Genomic DNA, 20,772 nt, shown 5'->3' on the forward strand with positions numbered 1-20,772 from the left:
CCGTGGCTGCTTTCTCCCTGTGCAAGGAACAGCCTCTCCTCCGCGCTCCCCAGCGCTGGCAACAGCGGCGCGCTGCGGGCAGCACCCGCTCGAGTGGGAGAAGCGGGATCGGCTACAAGGCGCTGTCAGCATTCCCGGGAAAACTCCTCTCTGCCCGCTCCCAGCCGTGCCCTCAGCTGGAGCGAGCCGGAATAGCATGGATGGGATTGAGGGAGCCGGAATAGCATGGACGGGATTGAGGGAGCCGGAATAGCATGGATGGGATTGAGGGAGCCGGAATAGCATGGACGGGATTGAGGGAGCCGGAATAGCATGGATGGGATTGAGGGAGCCGGAATAGCATGGACGGGATTGAGGGAGCCGGAATAGCATGGATGGGATTGAGGAAACCGGAATGGATGGGATTGAGGGAGCCGGAATAGCATGGATGGGATTGAGGAAACCGGAATAGCATGGATGGGATTGAGGGAGCCGGAATAGCATGGATGGGATTGAGGGAGCCGGAATAGCATGGACGGGATTGAGGGAGCCGGAATAGCATGGACGGGATTGAGGGAGCCGGAATAGCATGGATGGGATTGAGGGAGCCGGAATTGCATGGATGGGATTGAGGGAGCCGGAATAGCATGGATGGGATTGAGGGAGCCGGAATAGCATGGATGGGATTGAGAGAGACGGAATTGCATGGATGGGATTGAGGGAGCCAGAATTGCATGGATGGGATTGAGGGAGCCGGAATTGCATGGATGGGATTGAGAGAGACGGAATAGCATGGATGGGATTGAGGGAGCTGGAATTGCATGGATGGGATTGAGGGAGCCGGAATAGCATGGACGGGATTGAGGGAGCTGGAATTGCATGGACGGGATTGAGGGAGCCGGAATTGCTGCGGAGGGCGGCAGGGCTCTGTGCGGCCTTTGGGGAACATGGAAAAGGATCCATGGAATTCCGAAGGGAAGCCGGGCTCCTTGCCCCGGCAGGTGCCAGGGACGTCCCGCTCTGAGGGATGCGGGACCGCGGCCGTGCCCTGGTCAAAGCCAGGCAGCAGCAGAACCGCTTGAGCACCCCGGGACAGGGCTGTGATGAGGACGGGTGCTTGAGGGGCTCTGTGCTTCCTCTGCCACCCCATCCTCATCCTCACCCTCACCCATAGGGCTCTACACAAGCACAGCCAAGAGAAAACGCGCTTCACCTTCCCCTGCTTGGGGAGGCACAAACGACCTCGGAGGAGGACGGAGCCAGGAGGGTCTCTGCTCCCGAGGAACAAGAGGAAACGGCCCCAAGCTGCACCGGGTTTGGATGGAGACTGGGAACACGTCCCAGGGCGAGGGGCCGAGCACAGGGCTCCGCTAGGACCGAAGGGAACCGGGGGGAACAAGAGGCGAGACGGGGCGGGGGGGGGAGCCCCGGGCAGCGCTGCGGTGGCGCCCTGCGGCCAGCGGGGGCGCTGTGGTGCGCACACCGCGCGGGGGAGGCGGCCGCACTGGCGGAAGGGGGCGGCGGGAGTCACGGCTCCCGTGTGCGAGCGGCGCCGCCTGCCGGTGGGAGGCCATCGCGAGGGAGCACCGGGCGTGCGGAGGCACCGGGGACCCGGGTTCGAGACCGCGCTGCACCCCCCAGGGACACTGCCGGGGGTTTGGGGGCCTCTCAGCGGCCAAGGGAGCGTCCCCAGAGGTGGAGAACATCCCAAAGCAGGCTGGGGATCGGAGCTTCAGGTGTGTTTATTGCCTGGGTCTGGCTCCTCCCGTCGGCGTTACAGACGTTATGGCTCCGTTCTGGTGCTTGCAGGGCAGGGCTGAGGCGCTGTTGGTGACAACCGCTCCGTGCTTCCTTTGGACCTGATTGAAGCTGAGAAGACCAAGGAGACAAAAGAAACATCAAAAAAGCAGGACCGCCCCCAAACGGATGGGGAAAAGGGGACAGCACGGTGTGGGGTCCCCGGTGGGACAAGGGATGGGGATGCTGGCCCTGTGCCCCCATCACGGCTCCATCCAGGGCATCCCTGCGGCGGGAGCGCTCCAGGCACTGAGCTCCCCGGAGTCGGTGAAGTCCTTGGCAGCCACTTGGACGTGGAGCAGGGCTCCGGGGCGCAGGCCCGACAGCGTGAGGGATGTCTGCTCGTAGGGACCCACCTGGGGGCAGCACGGAGGGAAGGGCTTTGCTCGGGGGCAGCCCTCGGCCGTGCCTCAGTTTCCCCACGGGAGGGCTGGGCAGTACCATTGCGGTGACGGAGCCGTCCTCCTGCGCATAGCGGATGCGATACCTCAGCGGGAAGTACTCCGGGAAGGGCCAGGACCCCGGTGGGCTCCACTCCAGCAGCAGCTTCGTGGTCTCCCCAGGGATGGGGGAGACCCGCAGGGCCTCGGGGGGGTCCGGCTTTACTGATGAAGCAAGGAGATAATGAAGGGGTGAGAGATCCGGCATGGGGGTGCTGAGTCCATCAGCCCCATTGGCTGAGCTGTGAAATCACAGAACCATAAAGTCATGGAATGGTTTGGGTTGGAAGGGACCTTAAAGCTCCTCCAGCTCCAACCCCTTCCACTGGAGCAGCTTGCTCCAAGCCCCTGTGTCCAACCTGGCCTTGAGCACTGCCAGGGATGGGGCATCTCCACTCCCGGCTGTGGAAGTGACCTGAGACCCGGCAAATCGTTGCACTGATGCTTCCCCATCCCAAGGAGAGGAGCAAAGCAGAGGGGAGAGGCCCAAAGGAAGCCCCAGGGCTGGGTCAGACCCAGACGCGGTGCTCAGTGGCGGAGGGTTGGGCGCAAGGGTCTGGTCCAGCAGCACTCACTGATGCTCTCCAGCAGGAAGGGCAGGATGGAGGAGGCAGCGCCCAGGGCGTTCACGGCCGTCACGTTCACCACATAGGGGATGAGGGAGAAAACCTGCACGTTCCCAAAGGAGCAGCTCCGTGGGCCCGTGGGGATGCACTCACCCACCTCTGTGTCCCCCCCAGTGCCGTGCCTGGGGGGCAGAGGGGGGCGCTGGGTGAGGCCCCGGGTACAACGCAGGCTATGGGGGGGCCTTATCCAGCGCTTGCAGCCCCCTACTCACCTGTACGTGGCCACGAAGTCGGTGTCGAGCAGCGGCTCAGGGGCCAGAGCCCAGGAGCAGTTCACTGCCTGCGGGTAGCTGATGGCCCAGCACTGGAGCGCAGGTGGAGCCGGGGGGTCTGCGGCATGGGACAGCCACGGTCACCCCCTGCCTCCCTCCCCAGTGGGGAGCAGGGCCGCAGTGGGGCAGGGTCACTCACAGCCCAGCCGCAGGCACACGGTGCCCCAGGTCTCGCCGGTGCCGGGGTGGTGGCAGCTGTAGCGGCCCTCGTGGGCCAGGCTGGCGTTGGGCAGCACCAGCCCCGGTGCAGGATGCGCTCCCAGGACTGTGTCCCCCCGGCGCCATTGAGCCGTGCCCCCCGCTGCGGCCGGGCAGGGCAGCAGCACCTCGGAGCCCAGGGTGCTGTAGTGCACCCAGCAGCGCCCTGGGGACATGCAGTGGTCCCCATCAGGGAAGGTGCCACAGTGATGGGATGGGGTGATGCTGGGTCGGGAAGGGTCTATGCTCTGTTCCCAGCACCCCAGTGCCACTCCCTCCCCACTGCCCCCAGCCTCCTTGGTCCCCTCGTGTCCCCAGACCCCCCAGTGTCCCTGTTGCTCCAGCAGCAGTCCCCCCCTGCCTCTGCCCTCAGTCTCCCCATGTCCTCAGTCCCTCCAGTGTCCCTATGGCTCTAGCCTTAGATGCCCTGTAATCGTGTCCCCATGCCCCTCAGTGCCCCTGTACCTCCCTCCCTGATCCCTCCATCTCCATCCCCAGCCCTTCCAGTCTGCCCAGTGCTGTTGTCTTTGGTCCCCACAGATCACCCCATGCCTCCATTCCAGACCCCTAGTCCCTCTATTGCTGGTCCCCCAGGTCCCCCATACCTCCATCCCAGCTGCCCCAGCCCCTCCATCCCCTGTCCCATGTGCCCCATACCTCTGTCCCCATTGTCCCCATCCCCAGTGCTGCCCCCTGTGCTGTTGTAGGGCATGGTGCAGGCGGGTGCCACAAGAGCCACCACCCAAAGCCACCTCATGTCAAGGAGTCTCAGCAGAGCTGCCCAGTTCCAGCAGGGATCTGTGGGGACAGGCAGGACGGTCAAACCCCAGGGCAGGGGACAGCAGGGACACCACGGCCACAGGGACATTGCCCTAAAGCCAGGGGTTCAGACCCATCGCAGGGCCACCCCACTGTGCTGTGCCTCAGTTTACCCTCTGGCCGTGCTGTACTCCCTGGGGACAGGGGATGGTTTCTCCCTGCAGTGGCTGGATCCTGATGCTGGGAAGGCGGAGGGGCAAACATAGGACCGGGGGTGTCCCATGGGTGTCCCATAGGGACCAGCAGCCGCCTCTGCGGTGCCATGCCCAGAACTGAGGTTTCGGGTCGCTCCAGACCTCAACCAGGGAAGGGGTCAATGCACTCAGGTGGCCCCCAGCCCCCCAGGCCCCTGGGGAGGGACTGTCCCTCACAGAGACCCCCAGACCCAGCCTGGGGGCTGAGCTCCCCGCTGTGACCAAGGCCAGCACCAAGGGACAGATCCTGCCCTTGTCACTGCCTCACTTTCCCCTTATCAAGGCCAAGGGGCTCCCCGCAGTGCCCCCAGCCAGGCGCTGTGGGGCCCCCCCTATCCCCAGCCCCAGTCACACTCACCGCAGCGGGACCAGGCACCTGGAGCAGAGGATCTGGCAGCGCTGCAGCGGGAAGCCACGGTCCCGGCCGGCCTCAGCCCACTTCCTCGCACAGGAAACGTGGTCCCCAAGAGGGGGACTCGCTGCCAAGGGTGGCCCCAAAGGAGCCCCTGCACATGGGGCTGCTGCTCCTGGGGCCCAGACCCACAGGAAAGGGGTTTGGGTTCTGGCCAAGAAAGCTTCATCCCTTCCCATTCCCTCACCCTGCTGTCTTCATGGGGACATGATGATAGCACCGGTCCCGCACTGTCCCACATAGCCCCCAGTACCCTCATCCTCCCCTTGAGACAAGCTGTCACGTCGGTGTGAGTATAAATACTTTATTGCTGCTGTGCTGGGCTGTGTGTGGGGCTGCAGGGGGTGCACATGGCCCCAGGGCTGGGGGGGGTGGGGGGGGTGGGTACCACGGTGCTGCCAGGAGAAGCAAAGGGGCACAGAGGGTGCTGCCATGAGCCTGTCCGTGTCACTGACTGTGCCACCATCCCCTCTGCAGCTCATCTGTCCTGCTCCTGCAGCCGCTGCATCCTCAGGATCTGGCACAGGAGTCTCTGCACGTCCTCGTCCATGTGGCCCTGGGGTGGAAGGGACATTGGTGAGGACATCAGGGAGTCTGTGAGGAATCACCCTCACAGGGAAGAACTTCTTCCTTACCCCTAACCTGAACTCCCCCTGTTTCAGTCTGAACCCATCACCCCTTGTCCTACCCCTCCAGTCCCTGATGCAGAGCCCCTCTCCAGCATCCTTGTAGCCCCCTTCAGACACCGGAAGCTGCTCTGAGGTCTCCACACAGCTTCTCCTGGGGCTGATCAGCCCCAATGTTCTCAGGCTGTCATGTCCCCAGTTCCCCCCCAGCCACGTCCCCATCTCACCTGCACAGCATAGAGCAGGTGGCTCCTGTACAGCGTCACCACTTTGCTGTGTTGCGTTTCTGTCTCCTGCAGGAGAGCGACGGGCTGTGAGCGTGGCCTTGGCAAAGCCCAGAACCCACCAAGCAACGGCCACAGAACCCCTGGTACCCACCAGCAGCTTCTCCTCCAGCGCACGGATCCTGGCCTGGAGTGCAGCAGCATTGGGGGGTGACTGTGGTGCTCCTTGCGACTCGGGGAGGATGTTCAGGGCTTCCTTCAGTCTGAAGACCTCCTTTGAGAGCTCCGTGATCTGCAGGACACAGGGGTTACAGGCAGCGCTCAGACCCAGCCCTGGGGTCCACCATGGAGCCACCATGGCTGTGACCACAGCACCACCGGGTGGCCCCGGGCAGAGCCAGCGCTTTCCCAGCCGTTCCCTCTGCTCCATTTGAGTCTTGGCTTTGGGAGGAGAAAAGGGGAACAGCAGGGAAAGGGGCAAGTCCACACGGAGCTGTGTGTGCCCATGTGCGTGCGTACATGTGCAAACATGCATCTATGTGCAGGCACAAGTGTGCAAGCGTGTGAAGGTGTGTGAACACATGCGTGTACACATAAGCACCTACACGCATGTGTGTACATGCACACATCTGTGTACATATCTATCCCTGTTTGTGAGTGCATTTCCCCTGCAACCTGGGCACATCCTGAGCCATGATTTGAATCACAGAATGAATGAGACTGGTTTATGTTGGAAGGGACCTTAAAGCTCCTCCAGCTCCAACCCCAACACCTTCCACTGGAGCAGCTTGCTCCAAGCCCCTGTGTCCAACCTGGCCTTGAACACTGCCAGGGATGGGGCAGCCACAGCTTCTCTGGGCACCCTGTGCCAGCGCCTCAGCACCCTCCCAGGGAAGAGCTTCTGCCCAAGAGCTCATCTCAGTCTCCCCTGGGGCAGGTTCAAGCCATTCCCCTCGGCCTGGCCCTGCATCCCTTGTCCCAAGCCCCTCTCCAGTTCCCCCCCCCCCCATCCCTACCTTCCTATCCCTCTCCCTGACGAGCCGGGCCGAGTCTTCAGCGTGACCGTGGAGCTCCCGCAGCTTCCGCGCCTCGTCCTGCGCCTCCGCCAGCTGCTTCTGCGCGGTGCCCAGGCGCTCCTCGGCCGCCTGCCGCTCGCTCTTCATGAACAGCGCCTGCCGCTGCACCCGGAACACCTCCTCGCACGTCTTCTCGTGCCGCCGGCTCAGCTCCGCCAGCCGCTGCTCCAGCGCCGCCGCCTCCGCCCGCAGCCCGGCCTGCGCCGCCTCGTGCTGCCCCCGTGGCACCGCGCCCGCCAGCTCGGCCTCCAGCTGCGCGGCCTCGCGCCCCTTGGCCTCGGCGGCCGCCTCCAGCTGGGCCACGCGCTCCCGCAGCGCCCGCGCCTGCTCCTGCAGCGCGGCGGTGACCCGCGCGTGCTCGTCCCGCGGCACGCTGCCCTCCTCCTGCGCGCGCCGCAGCCGCGCCAGCGCCTCCTCGTGCTCCCGACGCCCCACGGGCCGCGCGGCCAACTGCTCCCGCAGCGAGCCCAGCTCCGCGTCCCGCTGGCCCAGCGTCTCCCGCAGCTGCCCCAGCTGCGCCGTCACCTCCTCGTGCTGCCGCACCAGCTCCGCCACACGCCGCTCCAGAGCCCCCGGCTCGGGGCCGCCCGCCGCCTGCCAGTCCCGCGCCTTGGCCTCCAGCTCCCGCCGCAGAGCCTCCGCCTCGGCCTCGGCGCGGCTGCAGCGCTCCAGCAGAGCCTCCTTCTCCCTCGACGCCTCCTCCAGGGAGGCCGTCACCTCCACGGCCTCCTTGCCGGCCTCCAGACGCGCCTGCAGCTCCTTCACCTGCTGCTCCCGCTCCTGCAGCGCCGCCTGCGCCTGCCGCAGGGCTGCCCGGGCCTCCGCCAGCTCAGCCCCAGCTGAGGAGGAAGAGGAGGAGGAGGAGGAGGGCTGTGGGTCGCCCAGTGCTGCCTTGCACTTGCCACAGGTCCCGGCTGGCTCCTTGGCAGGTCGCTGTGGGGCTGTGCTCCCTTCCAAGACCCGCTCCGGGGCTCCGGGCTGCCCCTCCGGCTGCCCCACGGCTTCATCCCTCGCAGACAAGCCCCCGCGCTGCGCCCGCAGCTGCTCCAGCTCCCGCTGCAGGGCCCTGTATTGGCTGATGGGCACAAAGTCCCTCGGTGTGGACGTGTCGCTCTCGTCCCACTCGTAGTTCTCCAGCACCTGCAATGGACATGGTGAGGCCACTGGGGCGCAGAGGACAGACACAGCGAGGGACAGACAGGGACTTGCCTGTATTTTCTCCCTCAGCTCCTTGTTCTGCACGGTGAGGGACTGGACCTGCCCCTGCAGCGTGGCCAGCAGCTCCTCGGCCGAGGGGCTCAGTGTCTTCTTGGAGAGCAGCAGCTCTGCCCCTGCAGGGTGCAGGGGCTCTGGTGCTGCTCCCACTGCACGGTGTCACCCCCCCCCCCCCAAGGGCCACCCCGTACCTGGGAATTCAAGCGGGTCTCCCTCCTCGTCCTGCAGTGTCTCGATGTCGTAGCTTGTGTTCTCCTTCTCATTCTGGGGGTGCAGAGTCGTGGTCAGCCCCCAAGACCCCAACCCCTGCTGCTGTCAGGGTCTACTCACACCTACCTCCAGCGAGGACAAGCGGCTCTGCAGAGCCTCCACCTCCTTGCCCAGCCGCTCCTTCTCACCATCCCGTGCCGCCAGCCGCTGCTCCAGCTCCTGGATCTGTGGGGCCAGGCACAGGGGTAGGGTCCCCTTCGCTCCCACCGGGGTCCCAAAAGCATCCACAGCACAAGGACCCCGTGGACAGCCACCCCTTCAGTGGCCTCACCTGCTTCTCCATGGAGCGCAGGGAGCTCTCATCCAGCTCTGCCCGCTAGCAGGACACAGAAAACAGGGAGGCATTAATGCTGCCCCATCCCCTCCAACCCCTAGGGACACGCTGGTCGCTCCCCACAACCCTGCAGCTCGCTGGTACCTCCCGTCTCTGCTTTTCCTGCTGCTCCAGGCCCCGGATCTTCTGCAGGAACTGGGCCCTCTCCTGCCGCAGCCGCACGATCTCCTCGTAGGCGTCCCGGTCCTCCTGCAGGCACGTGGCTGCCGAGCCCCCATGCCCAGCCCTGACACCCCCTCCCCATCCTCACCGGGATCCTCACCATGTGCACACCATGCTCCAAGGGGTGCAGGGAGCTTTTGGACACCAGAGGGAGAAGGAAAGGCTCTGGCATGGCATAGACACCCCCCCCCCCCAGTGCCAGCTCAGGTGAGGGGTGCTTTGGACCCATGGTGTGGATAGAAAGGGGCTGATGGACAAAACAGGGGACTGGGATCTGGGGTGCTGCACGCCAGGAGCGGGGATGAAGCCTCTGTTGCTGCTCAGGCCAGCCCATGAGCATCACCTCCACTGCAGGGCTGGGTGAAGCTGAGGAACTTTGCCCAAACTGGCCATGGTTTGGCTACGCTGCACTGGGGGTGGCTGTGGAGCTAAGGGGGACCCCCCTTACCTGGCTGGGGGTGCCCAGGGGGGGCAGAGGGGCTTTCCTCTTCCTTGGGGTGCTGCTCTTCTCCCTCACGGATGACTGGCTGGGCGAAGATGTCTGTGGAGACACCAGGAGAGAGGGGACATCACACATAAAGTGACTCCCTCCTTCCTGACCCACTGCCACCTCGGAGAGCCCCAGGGCTCCTGGGGACACCCACCCTAGAGGGGGGCAGCCAGGCAGGCCCTTACCTGGGACGTTTGCTCAGCTGACTCCTCCTCTGTGGGGCAGAGTGGGAGGAAAGGGAAATTGGGGCAGTTTAGGGGATAGTAGGGGCAGGCAGAGCTCGTGTGGGTGCAGGGGCACCCCTGTGTGTGCTCATACAAGGAGGGGCACTTAGGGGACACACACGTGTGCACAGGGGGACATATGTGCATACAAGGGGGACAAACAAATATGGGATACATGGATGTGTAATTGCAGGGATGCACACACATGTGCAGACACATGCACCCAGACATGCACATGCAGACACACACAGAAACACACGTGCACTTACACCCCCATGCTTGCAAACACATGTGAACATGCATGTGCAAGCATGTGCAGACACCAAGACAGTCAACAGAGGCTCAGCACCACCTCCCTGCCCTGGGCTGGAGACAGCATAGGCAAAGGCACCCCCAGAGTGTGGGAAAAGGGGACCCGTGCCCCCCAGCCTTGCTCAGCCCCAGCAGCGTGGGTCAGACAGCCTGACCCCAAAAGGTGGGAGCACCCCATGGGTGCAGCCCTGTGGACAAGGAGCAGCCTTACCACTGGCCCAGGACCGGCGCTGAGCAGCCTCCTGCAGGAAGTGCTGGATGAGGGCATTGCCTGTGGCCAGGCTGTAGTGAGCAGCATCGTGACCTGTAGAGTCCACCACAGCCACCCGGGCACCAGCGTTGACCAGCACCTCCACGGTCTCCACGCTGCCATTCTCACAGGCCAGCATCAAGGCTGTCCTGAGCACAGTGGTGAGAGCAGAGATTAGGGATCCATTCCCTCCATCTCCCCATCTGCTCCCAGTCCCACCAGTGCAGACTCACCTCCCCTGCAGGTCCCGGCTGTTGACGGCAGCGCCGCGGTGCAGCAGGTACCGGCACAGCTCCGAGTGGCTCATCTTGGCTGCCAGGATCAGCGGGGTGGAGCCATCCTGCGTTCAGGAAGGACACACAGACAAGGTTCAGATCCCCCCATAGGGGGAAACTGTTATCTTCCATGTGCCACTTCAGGGCGTGTTTTCATGCCAAGTACTGCTGCTGTTCCCCCTGCAGTTCAGAGGCAGCCCCAGCCTGGCCCCCTGCTGCTCTGCACAGCACTGCAGGGTGAGGAGCAGAGAGATCTCACCTTGTCCTTGATGTTCAAGGGAGCCTTGAAATCACAGAGGATCTCGGAGCAGGAGATGCAGCCACTGAACGCTGCGGAGAGGACAGAGGCTGAGCACTCTGCCTGCACAGCGACAGGAGCAGGACAGGGCTGGTACTGTCCCCACTCACCTGCGTGGTGCAGCGCTGTTCGGCCACTGCCATCAGCCACGTCCACAGGGCAGGAGGCCTGAGGGAGAGAGCCTGGGTTACAGGAGAACAGGGGACAGACATGGTGGAGGACCGGGCAGAGCTGGGAACCACCATGCCAACCAGTGGCACTGGCGAGGGAAGGGAGCCCAAGGACATAAGGACACCACGCTGGCACAGCACCCTCTCTCATAGCACCATGCTCCCAGCCCCAGTACCTGCAGGAGCTTGCTGACACACTGCGGGTGGCCATGCTTGGATGCCAGATGCAGGGCAGTGTGACCTGGGGAGAGGGACAGACAGACAGCTCAGGGAACAGACAATGGTAAAGAGGACTGACTGGGTGACAGATAGATGGGCACACAGGAGGATCTGCTGGACTGGGGCTGAATAGGAAGGGAACATCCCGTGGGCATCATCGGTCAGCGCTTCAGTCCCCCATAGAAAGATGGGACAATTTACAGGTGAGGCCATCACCTCCATCCCCTCTGCTCTGCCAGCAGAGCAGGACCAAGCAGGGAGCACTGGTGGCCCTGGGTGCAATGTGGCATTAGCCAAGGTCATTTGGTGGCCATGCCCTCACCTGAGCTATCCTTGGTCATGGCATCCACACCGTGGGCCAGCATGGCCTCGAGGCAGTCCACGTTCCCCCGCATGGCGGCCAGGTGGAACCTGCAGCAAGAACAGGGGCTGTAGGACTCGAGTCCCTTGTACCAGCTGTGTCCCCAGCCCCATGTCCCTGGTGTCCTAGGGATGGGGGTCAGCACTTACGCGGATTTGCCCTCTGAGTCCAGCTTGGTGGGGACCAGGCCCTTGCGGACGAGGAGGGACGTCACCTTTCCGGCATCGTTGTAGTCCACAGCTTGCAGGAGCTTCTCATCGTTCTTGGTCCAGTCCTGGCTCTGCAGTGAAGCCCAGAGAAGGCTGTGATGGGTTGTGCCATCCCCAGGATGCTGCGCTGGGCTCAGGTGTCTGTCCATCCCCATCCCTGCTATCTTCCACCCATCCCTATCCCCTGGGGTGCTGTGGCTCCTGACCCCCAGGTTTAGCTGGGATGAGGGTCCCCTTCAGCCTCTGCTCCAATTCATAGCTCCTAGACCTGGAGATTTACAGCCCCGGTTTAGCTGTGGCTGGGGCAGACTATGACCAGCAAGGACTTGGGAAGGAGCCAACACTGGCTGCAGGTTTGCCCCTGCCATCCCAGTGACCCCGGTGCTAAACACAGTCAGCACTGTGAGGCACCTGAGCCCCATCCCTGCCTGGGTCTCCCCACTGAGCCCATTCCCAGCCCTGCTTTGCTCCCTGCTAAGAAGAGGACCAAGCCAGGGCAAGCGCAGTTGATAGCAAGAGCAGATCCCCTGGGATGGCTCCAGCCTCCCTGGGATACCAGGGGCACAACACTGTGTGCCCACCCCTGCAGGGCTGGGGCTGGATGGGGGCTTGCTGACAGCGATCCCACAGATCCCAGTGCTACGGGAGAGACCCAGGAAGCCCGGGATTCATCCCGCAGCCCATGACGACAAAGTGGAGCTCGCTGCGGCCGCAGCAGCAGGAAATGGATGTCACCCTTGGGAGCTGCTTCCATCCTGCCCCTCACCAGCCTGATGCCAGCACCAAGCAGGGGACCTGCCCCGCTGCGCGCACCCGGAGGCCCTGCAAGCCCCTTCAGCCCCGCGGGGCAAGGGGACTCTGGAATAAACCAGTGTCCCAGGGTTACTGGGCAAACTGGGAGGGCAGCGCCTGCCCCCATACCCTGTCATGCAAGGACAAAGCAGGTTGGAGAGGACGCAGCCGAGCTCCGGGACCGGGATGGAGGTGGAGGGGGCCCGATGGGGTGGGGGTGACACGGCTTACCCGGGAGGACGTGACCGGAGGGGACAGGAGATGGAGGACGGGGACGTACCGCGAAGGAGGCGGCGGCACAGAGGCAGATCTGCTTCATGGTGCTGAGGAGCAGGCGGCGGGCGGCCATGCACCCCTTGCCCCCCGCCTGGGCGAGGGCAGGCTGCGGCTCCAGGCCGGGGCCCCCAGCACCCAGCTCGGACCAGCATCGCTGCCCGGCAGGGGCCGGGTCCTGCCGCAGTGGGAGCCGGGATCCGCCTCCCTCCATCCCCCTGTCCCTCCTTCTTTCCCTCCTTCTTTCCCTCCCTCCTTGGCATCCAGAGCTCCAGCCAGCACCGCATCCCTACAGGGAGCAGGTACCAAGGTCCCAGCCACGGACCAGCACCCATACTGGTCCCAGTTAAAGTGGGAAGGGTTCGGGGAGGGGGGGGACACCTTTCCCACCCCACGCTCAAGCTGAGGCAGCAGGGCACCCCAAAACAAGGGCATGAGCATCCTCCTGACACCCAGATCCTGCTCCCCGAGGAGGGGGACATGGGACCCCTGGCCCGGGGGGGGACACGAACCAACCTCCCACCACAGCCCCGGGGCCAGGGAGGGCAGGACCCTGCCTGTGTCTCAGGGGTTCATCAAACTCCCCCTTCAAGGAGAGAACCCCAGGATGCAAAGGGTCCTTGGGCACTTGTCCTGGCAGAACCCCAGGGGCAGCAGGAGCCTCTCAACCATTCCCACTTGCAGAAGGGGAAGTGTCCAGGGGAAAACTGAGGCACAGAGCACCCCGAGCAGGACAGGCCCAACCTGCCCCTATGTGTCCGCAGTGGCTGTGTGCACCCAGCGCGCTGAGGCCAGCACTGTCACCCTCTGCCCGGTGTGGAGGAAGGTGAGAGCCTCGAGCCAGCTCCTGAATAATAGAGGAGCAGGGACACGCTGGGTCCAGGGGCTGAGGCACTGGAAACCTGGCAGCGCCCCCAAGCAGGGGACAGGCAGGGGATCCAGGACCCGCTTCCCCCTCCCTGCTGCCTTCGTCCCTTTGCCCCTGGGTGCACCCTTGGGTACACGGGGAGCTCGATCCCACCACGCAAAGCGGCAGCGCCGACCTCCATGGGGCCGCTGTCCCCACGGCGAGCACCCACCCCACATCCCAGAGCAGTTCAGCACATCCATCCCTGTGACACGGGGGCATCTCGAGGAAGGTCCCCGTGTCCTCACATCCCTGCGGGCACCGGGGGCAGGTCCCTGTGTCCCCGTGTCCCTGCGGGTGCCACTCACGTCCGCCTTCTTGAACTTGGCCTTCAGGCTCTTCATGGCAGCTCCAGCCCCGGGGACGGGTCCGGGTCCGGGCCGCGCTCAGGGCTCCCTCCTGCGCCGATCCCAGCCCAGGACCCCCCAGCCCCGTCCCCGCTGCTGTCACCCGGCAGCCGCAGCGCCCAGCGAGCGGGGGGGGAGCCGGGCCCTGGGGTTGGGTTACAGCCCGGGTGCGGTTACAGCCGGGCAGCGGGGGGGGAACACGGGGAGGGGGCCAGGCCCCGTGCGAGCTCCATGAGCCCCTGAACACCCACAGACGGGGGGCGGGCGGGCATGGCTCGGCTGGGACAGGCCGGGAGGGTCGCTGGTGGGGGGGGGGGGATGAGGGCAGCAGGGTCGGGCTCCACCGCGCTCTCAGGGGTCTGCGGGTGCAGGAAGGGGGGGGCACGGCTGAGGCCATGGAGTGGCCACCCCTTGCCCTGGCACCCCCTGCCCTCACCTGGCACCACTTGCCCTCATCTTGCCTTGCTTTTCCTTGCCTTACAGAGCCCCCACCCCTGCCCTGGCACCCCCATCCCGCTCCCCCACACTAGGGCTGGGATAAGGGTCGGGGGGGGGGGCACAGCCAAGACCGGTCACAGTGAGGGGGGACCCCCCCACCAAATAACCCCGCGCCCTTCCTCTTGCCCGACACAAAGATGGCGGCGGCGGCCTCTCGGCCCCGGCCGCTCCTCCGCATGCGCCGGGCCCCGCTGCGCGCTTCCGCCCGCGCTCGGTGCTGGCAACAATGGTGGGAGCGGCGGCCGCGCCGGGCCATGGCGGTGAACTACGCGGCCGGGCTCTCGCCCTACTCGGACAAGGGCAAGTGCGGGCTCCCCGAGGTGAGCGCGGAGCGGCGGCATCCCCGGGGGACGCGGGGCCTTGCAGCGCCCGCTGGCGTTCCCATGGCAACCGCGGCCCCGGCCTCCTGTGGGGAGCCCAGAGCGAGGGACCCCTTTGTGTGGCCCCAGCCCCGCGGACCCCTCCTCGTTGTTCTCCAGCACCAGGGGCCTTGTCCAAAGCCCCTCTCCGGGTCCCGTGCGGCCCTTGGGGCACCGGAGCTGCTCTAAGGGCTCCCCTGAAGGGGCCTTCTCTTCTCTAGGCTGAAGATGCTGTTTCTGCTTAAACGCTTTTGTCAGGAAGGTGCATGAGGAGGGGTTGTGCCTTGCTGTGTCTCTGTGGGAAGGATCTGTCCCTGTTCTTTCCATTCCCGTGGTGTTTGTCTCCTCTGCTCAGATCTTTGACCCGCCGGAGGAGCTGGAGAGGAAGGTTCGGGAGCTGGCAGACTTGATCAGGAGCTCCTCCAATGTGGTGTTCCACACCGGCGCTGGAATCAGCACTGCCTCGGGCATCCCCGACTTCAGGTAAGGGCAGCAGGCGAGGGGTTGCGAGGCTCCTGTGAAGCTCCGGGTGCTGCTCCAGCCGGAACAGCTCTGGTTTTTAGCACTCCTTTGGTGTTAGGCTGTGCCCGTAGAATCATGGAGTGGTTTGTGCTGGAAGGGACCTTAAAGCTCCTCCAGCTCCAACCCCTGCCACGGGCAGGGACCCCTTCCACTGGAGCAGCTTGCTTCAAGCCCCTGTGTCCAACCTGGCCTTGAACACTGCCAGGGATGGGGCAGCCACAGCTTCTCTGGGCACCCTGTGCCAGCGTCTCAGCACCCTCAGGGTAAAGAACTTCTTCCTTACATCCAACCTGAACTTCCCCTGTTTCAGTCTGAGCCCATCACCTCTTGTCCTATCACTACAGTCCCTGATGCAGAGCCCCTCTCCAGCATCCTTGTAGCCCCCTTCAGACACTGGAAGCTGCTCTGAGGTCTCCACGCAGCTTCTCTTCTCCAGGCTGAACATCCCCAATGTTCTCAGCCTGGCTCCATACTTGAGGTGCTCCAGCCCCCGATCACCCCTATGGCCACCCTCCATGTGCTCTGCTTCCCTCAACAACCAAGTCACTGGTGACCACATTCATTCAGTACTGCCTCCCTCCTCCATTGACAGGGCACGTGGTTCATTTCCAACTGTCCTCTTGGATCCCAAGCTCTCCATTCTCACTCTTTCTGTCCCCACTGCTGCAGGGGTCCCAATGGTGTCTGGACTATGGAAGAGAAGGGGCTCTCCCCCAAATTTGATACCACCTTCGAGAGTGCCAGACCCTCCAAGACTCACATGGCTCTGCTGGGGCTGCAGAGGGTCGGCATCCTGAAATTCCTGGTCAGCCAGAACGTGGATGGCCTTCACGTGCGCTCCGGATTCCCAAGGTACTGCCTCTCCCGCCCTGTCTCTGGGTTCCTCATCCCTTTCCCTGCACTGCCACGTGGCTGTTCTTGCTACCTGATAAGCAACAGCCTCGTGTGCAAGTGTTTGGTGCTGGGGCTTGAAAGCCGTGTCTGATGTGGGGAGCACATGGAAGGGGGACATAAACCGGCTTGAACTGAAGAGAGGTTATGGCAGTAATGCAGAGGGTGGTGAAATGAAACCAGCCTCGGTTGATGCTCTCTAGATGGACACCCAGAAGCCATTTGCTGGTCATGGTGTCGGGCTGTCTCATGTTGTCACCCACCAGCTGCCTGCCTGGAGCTGTCGGTGCCACTGTGAGCATGGCCTAGGGAAGGACACGTTGGCTTCAAGCAGGGCACATGCTCCTGGGAGGTGGGCTCGGAGCACATGGGCCTTTCCACTGCCTCTGTACCCATCCTAGAGGGCTGAAGGGACTGCAGGGAGGATGAAACTGCTGCTGCTGGTTGCAGAGCCACGTGGTGCCCTGTTTGACCAGCGCTGTCTCACACAGCACTGGATCTTGAGCTACTTTTACACTTTGCTTGCATTGAATTTCTTGCCTCTCAATACGTTTGCAAAACTGCAAAGGCAGCAAGAAGGAGAGAGTCCCACAGTTGGGACAGGTCTGACGTACCTGTGGTGAGGTCAGGGACCCTGTGTGGCCCTGTTCCCTCTGCAGGGAGCTGCAGCGTGTGGAGCAAGGGTACAGCATCTGCTCCCCGTGTGGTGGGGACTGAGCTGTGTTTAGTCGTGGCTGTTTCAGAGGTGTCCTCAAAGGAACCCACCTCTCCATTAGCGCTCCTGGCAACAAGGCTCTTCAGCCTGTTATAAAAGCCATTTCCAGCACTTAAGGCCAGCAAGCGATTGTCTTGTGAGGCAAAGTGCTTGGAGCTGCCTGGAAAGGGAAGAGCAGCTGAATTCAAGTCATAAAATAAAATGGAGTTGGGATGAGAACAAGGAGCGTGAATGGAACCTTGGAGAGGATGCCTCTCATGATCATCTTCAGCCATCGGTGGCTGAGCTGCCTCCCAGGGGGAAATTCCAGTTATTAAAAGCCCTCAGTCCTGGTCCCTGCTCCTTGCACCACATTTGGCTTTTGAAACTAAACAACCATGGGAAAAAGAATAGGAAACAAGAACTAGAACCCAGCCGTGCTCCCTGCAGCCCATTGCTGCTGGCGCCTGCTGGTTTAGCACAGCTCGTCCACACAAGTAGAGCATGTGCTTAAGTAAGTGCTGCTGAACTGAGGCCAAAACGGGAAATCAAGTCAGTCCTGTCTCCATCCACCCTGAAGGACGTTCCCAGTCACCATGGGGCTCGCAGGAACACAGGGGGAGCGTGGCCTTATTTTCCTCTGGCTTCTACATTGAGCTCAAGGGGAGTTTTAGTCAAAACAAGCAGCAGAAGAGCCATGCAAGGACAGGCAGGAACAGCAGGAGCTGGGAAGAGCAAAGATCCAGGTTCCCACTGGGCGCAGAGGTTTGAGGCTGGATCAGAACAGGGGCTGGAATTGGTGCTGCAGATGGAAGCATTTACAATGAAAAGGCTGGGCCGTGCTGTCCTTCCTCTCAGTCCCATGGTGGTGGCCATGGCACGGAACTGCTCCCAGGCCATGGTGGAGGGAGGCCTGGAGGTGCAGGGTCTTGGTGAGGAGGGGGCTTGGGCAGCTTGCTCCGTTGTCCCGGGGCTCTCTCAGCTGACCTCTGGTGTTCCTCCTGCAGGGACAAGCTGGCCGAGCTCCATGGGAACATGTTTGTGGAAGAGTGTGTGAAGTGTGGCAAGTATGTGAGCCCTGAGCTGGGCGGTGGGAACTTTGTTGGTGTCCCCAGGGAATGATGGAGGCGCTGGACCCATGATGGGGTTGTCGCCTGGCAGGTCTGAAGCTCAGTTTGGGTGGGGGGCATAGGCAGATCTGTCCATCTGAATCCTAAACCCTGTCAAACAATGGGAAATGAGCATTCTGGGAATCCTCCAGTGCCTGGGATGCCTTTGGCAAGTCCTGCTCCTCGTGGCAAGGCGGGCTGCCTGCAGCAGGGGCTGTGCCTGCCAGCAGGAGAGAGCAGAGCAGAGCAGAGGAGGTTGCTGCAGGCTGGTTTGTGGCAGACTGGTGCTGTTGGTCAGAGCTGCCGTCAGCAGCACCAGGATAGAGCCACGGGCAGAGATCAGTGAAGGGCTGAGGTGCTGCAGCCACTGCCTGTGGCTCTGAGCTGTCCTCACAGTGCAGGGGATGAGGTGTGAGCTGTGCCATGGCAGGGTGGGTGTTTCACAGCGGGTGCCACCTATTCCTGACCAGCCCCGTGTCTCTTGCAGGCAGTACGTGCGGGATGCCGTGGTGGGCAGCATGGGGCTGAAGCCCACGGGCAGGCTCTGCAGCGTCACCAAAGCCCGGGGGCTGCGGGCCTGCAGGTGCGTCTGTGGGGACACGGGATGGGGACAATGCCCTGCTGTGGGATGGCAGCTTGCGAGCCCCCTTCCCCTCCAGCAGCATGCACTGCCCTGGAGCTGCTTGCTTCCATAGGGAAATGGTTCCAGCTCTGCAGCTGGAGGTTACCCTGAGGTGATCTGGCATCCAGACACGTTCCATGTGCCCCTCGTGCTTCCTCACCCAGGCTCGCCAGGCCCAGCACAGCTGCTTTTCCCATCCAGGGGCGGGTGCAGAGCTGGGGACTCAGGGCCGTGGGGCAGAGCTCTGCTGGCTCCAGTCTGATACTGGGGAGCGAAAGGCTCATCCCAGCTCTCAACATGATCTGGGCCGCTGTCCCGTCTCCCGGGGCACTTCTGCTGCTGTTCCTGCTTGGCAGGGCACACCACTAAAGCCACTGTGTGTGTTTTCTAGAGGGAAGTTAAGAGACACCATTCTGGACTGGGAAGATTCCCTGCCTGACCGTGACCTCACGCTGGCGGATGAAGCCTGCAGGTACCGTGCTGGGGCTCCCCGCACTGCAGGAGGCTGCCTGGGCTCTGCCTGCAGCACTCTGCCCATGGGCTGACCCAGTCTGGCTTTGCCCATCTGCACCTCACAGCCCTGAGGCTGCTCCCCACAGCACAGCAACACCCAGTCCTGCCCCAGAGAGTGGCCAAGAGAAACCACTGCAGACTCCTTGCACCATGGCTGGGAAGCTTGTAGAGTCCACACTGGAGCAGGGTAGGAGAAGCAGCCTGCAAAGAGGCACGGCTCTCTCTCTGCCCTGGACGTTTTGTCTCCTCCCTGCAGGAAAGCTGATCTCTCCATCACACTGGGGACCTCTCTGCAGATCAAACCCAGCGGCAACCTCCCACTGATCACGAAGAAGAGAGGAGGGAAGCTGGTCATTGTCAACCTGCAGGCAACCAAACATGTGAGTGAGAGCGTCCTGGCTGCTGGCCGGCTCCTTTCCCCTCGTGTCACTTGTTCCAGCCCCGTCACAGGGTGGCTGGGCAGAAGAGTGGCCTCACTTAGCAGGCAAACAGGCTGAGCGTCCCTGGTTGGAGGGTTTAAACCTGCAATAAACCCATGGAAATGTGTAGAAATCCTGACATATCCTCTGGTGAATTCCAGCCTGGTGAAATAACCTCACACACGTGCCCATACCACAGGGCAGTTGGGTTCCTGTTCAGCCCTGGTTTGGTGCTCTAACTGTCCAAAGTGTTTGAATTCCCAGAGCTGGGAGTTCCTGGGGTGTTGTTGGAGCTCCCTTGTCCCTGCCCCTGTCCTGGGCTCACAGCCAGGCTCTGTGTCCATATCCCCGTCTCGGCTGCATTCTGAAGCGCACCCTGGTAGAGCGGGTTAGGGAGTGGTGCCAGACGGGTCAGTTCATGTTCCACCAGGGATGATTCCTTGGGGACAGGAGTCCCGGAGCCTGCGTGCAGCTGAGCTGTCACCCAGGCCCTGTCCCTGTGCTCTCCCAGGGAGCTCCATCCCTGGCAGCGTTCAAGGCCAGGTTGGACAGAGCCTTGGGCGACATGGTCTAGTGTGAGGCATCCCTGCCCATGGCAGGGGATTGGAACTGGATGATCTTAAGGTCCTTTCCAACCCAACCGATTCTGTGATGCTTCTGTTCTTGCCCATGGTATGGAGTCTGGACTTGACGGTCTTTAAAGGTCTCTTCCAACCAAAACCATTCTGTGGTTCTAACGTCCCCTTGCTTGCCCCAGGACAAACAGGCCGACCTCCGCATCCACGCTTACGTCGATGATGTGATGACGAAGCTGATGAAGCACTTGGGGCTGGAGGTGCCGGAGTGGACGGGGCCGGTGGTGGTGGAACATGCGGAGCTCTCCAAGGCCGAGCAGCTCTGCAGGTTTGAGGCCGGGGCTCAAGGGCTGTGCAAGGAGGAGCCACTCTCCCAGCACAACGGCACGGGCGGGCTGAGCCCTGACCTTGGGACCACACTGGTGGAACGCCGTGACAGCCTGAAGCAGGAGTGTCCCAGCCCGGACATGGGGCCAACAAGGGTGAAGAAGATGAAGGTAGAGCCTCTCGTCACCTGACCCAGACTGTTCCCTGCCTGTCCAGATGCTCTGTGCCACTTTTCCTACCGACTTTTTTTAATACCCTGAAACACTGTCCCTTTTTTTATGTAAGTATTAAAAACACTCGGATCGTGACTCGGGGCAGCTGCGCCCGCAGGCCCAGGCAGGGCACCCGAGACATACCAAGCCCCTTGTTCCTCCTCTGCAAGGAGGTGGTTGCAGGGCACCCCTCAGACCTCAGGGGGTTGAGGGACAGGGTGCTGAGGCAGCTGATGCCACCCCGAATGAAGCCAGGGCTG

The 20,772-nt window shown here is 62.9% G+C and overlaps 3 protein-coding genes across 5 annotated transcripts; 1 reads left to right on the top strand and 2 right to left on the bottom strand.

The window, feature by feature from the left end:
* Positions 1 to 1,979: 1,979 nt before the first annotated feature.
* EBI3 (Epstein-Barr virus induced 3) lies at positions 1,980 to 4,792 on the bottom strand. The gene is made up of 7 exons (XM_057421210.1): positions 4,684 to 4,792; positions 3,970 to 4,110; positions 3,254 to 3,478; positions 3,055 to 3,172; positions 2,792 to 2,964; positions 2,218 to 2,381; positions 1,980 to 2,132 (listed from the first exon to the last, which is right to left on the bottom strand). The coding sequence occupies exons 2-7, from the start codon at positions 4,067 to 4,069 to the stop codon at positions 1,980 to 1,982; spliced, it is 933 nt and encodes a 310-aa protein (XP_057277193.1). The 5' UTR covers positions 4,070 to 4,110; positions 4,684 to 4,792.
* A 233-nt stretch (positions 4,793 to 5,025) lies between these two features.
* Positions 5,026 to 13,814, bottom strand: ANKRD24 (ankyrin repeat domain 24). 2 transcript variants are annotated; one of them, XM_057421199.1, is made up of 19 exons: positions 13,733 to 13,814; positions 11,393 to 11,523; positions 11,205 to 11,293; positions 10,840 to 10,904; positions 10,604 to 10,661; positions 10,455 to 10,525; positions 10,154 to 10,260; positions 9,882 to 10,069; positions 9,320 to 9,348; positions 9,093 to 9,185; positions 8,567 to 8,671; positions 8,420 to 8,464; positions 8,215 to 8,313; positions 8,070 to 8,142; positions 7,873 to 7,994; positions 6,604 to 7,803; positions 5,742 to 5,879; positions 5,591 to 5,656; positions 5,026 to 5,293 (listed from the first exon to the last, which is right to left on the bottom strand). In XM_057421199.1, exons 1-19 carry the CDS (start codon positions 13,766 to 13,768, stop codon positions 5,216 to 5,218), a joined length of 2,793 nt encoding a protein of 930 aa, XP_057277182.1. In that variant the 5' UTR covers positions 13,769 to 13,814; the 3' UTR covers positions 5,026 to 5,215. The 2 variants fall into 2 exon arrangements, with proteins under 2 accessions (XP_057277182.1, XP_057277181.1); XM_057421198.1 differs by lacking the exon at positions 13,733 to 13,814 and adding an exon at positions 12,525 to 12,741.
* SIRT6 (sirtuin 6) lies at positions 12,760 to 20,608 on the top strand. 2 transcript variants are annotated; one of them, XM_057421202.1, is made up of 8 exons: positions 12,760 to 12,819; positions 14,984 to 15,111; positions 15,820 to 16,002; positions 17,743 to 17,802; positions 18,332 to 18,427; positions 18,858 to 18,938; positions 19,236 to 19,359; positions 20,156 to 20,608. In XM_057421202.1, the coding sequence occupies exons 3-8, from the start codon at positions 15,842 to 15,844 to the stop codon at positions 20,489 to 20,491; spliced, it is 858 nt and encodes a 285-aa protein (XP_057277185.1). In that variant the 5' UTR covers positions 12,760 to 12,819; positions 14,984 to 15,111; positions 15,820 to 15,841; the 3' UTR covers positions 20,492 to 20,608. The 2 variants fall into 2 exon arrangements, with proteins under 2 accessions (XP_057277185.1, XP_057277187.1); XM_057421204.1 differs by lacking the exon at positions 12,760 to 12,819 and adding an exon at positions 14,455 to 14,589.
* The last annotated feature ends 164 nt before the right edge of the window (positions 20,609 to 20,772 follow it).

The sequence above is a fragment of the Pezoporus wallicus genome, unplaced genomic scaffold (assembly GCF_028554395.1).
Source record: "Pezoporus wallicus isolate ANWC-B61680 ecotype Strahan unplaced genomic scaffold, APGP_CSIRO_Pwel_v1 scaffold_14062, whole genome shotgun sequence".
Lineage (NCBI taxonomy): Eukaryota > Metazoa > Chordata > Aves > Psittaciformes > Psittacidae > Pezoporus > Pezoporus wallicus.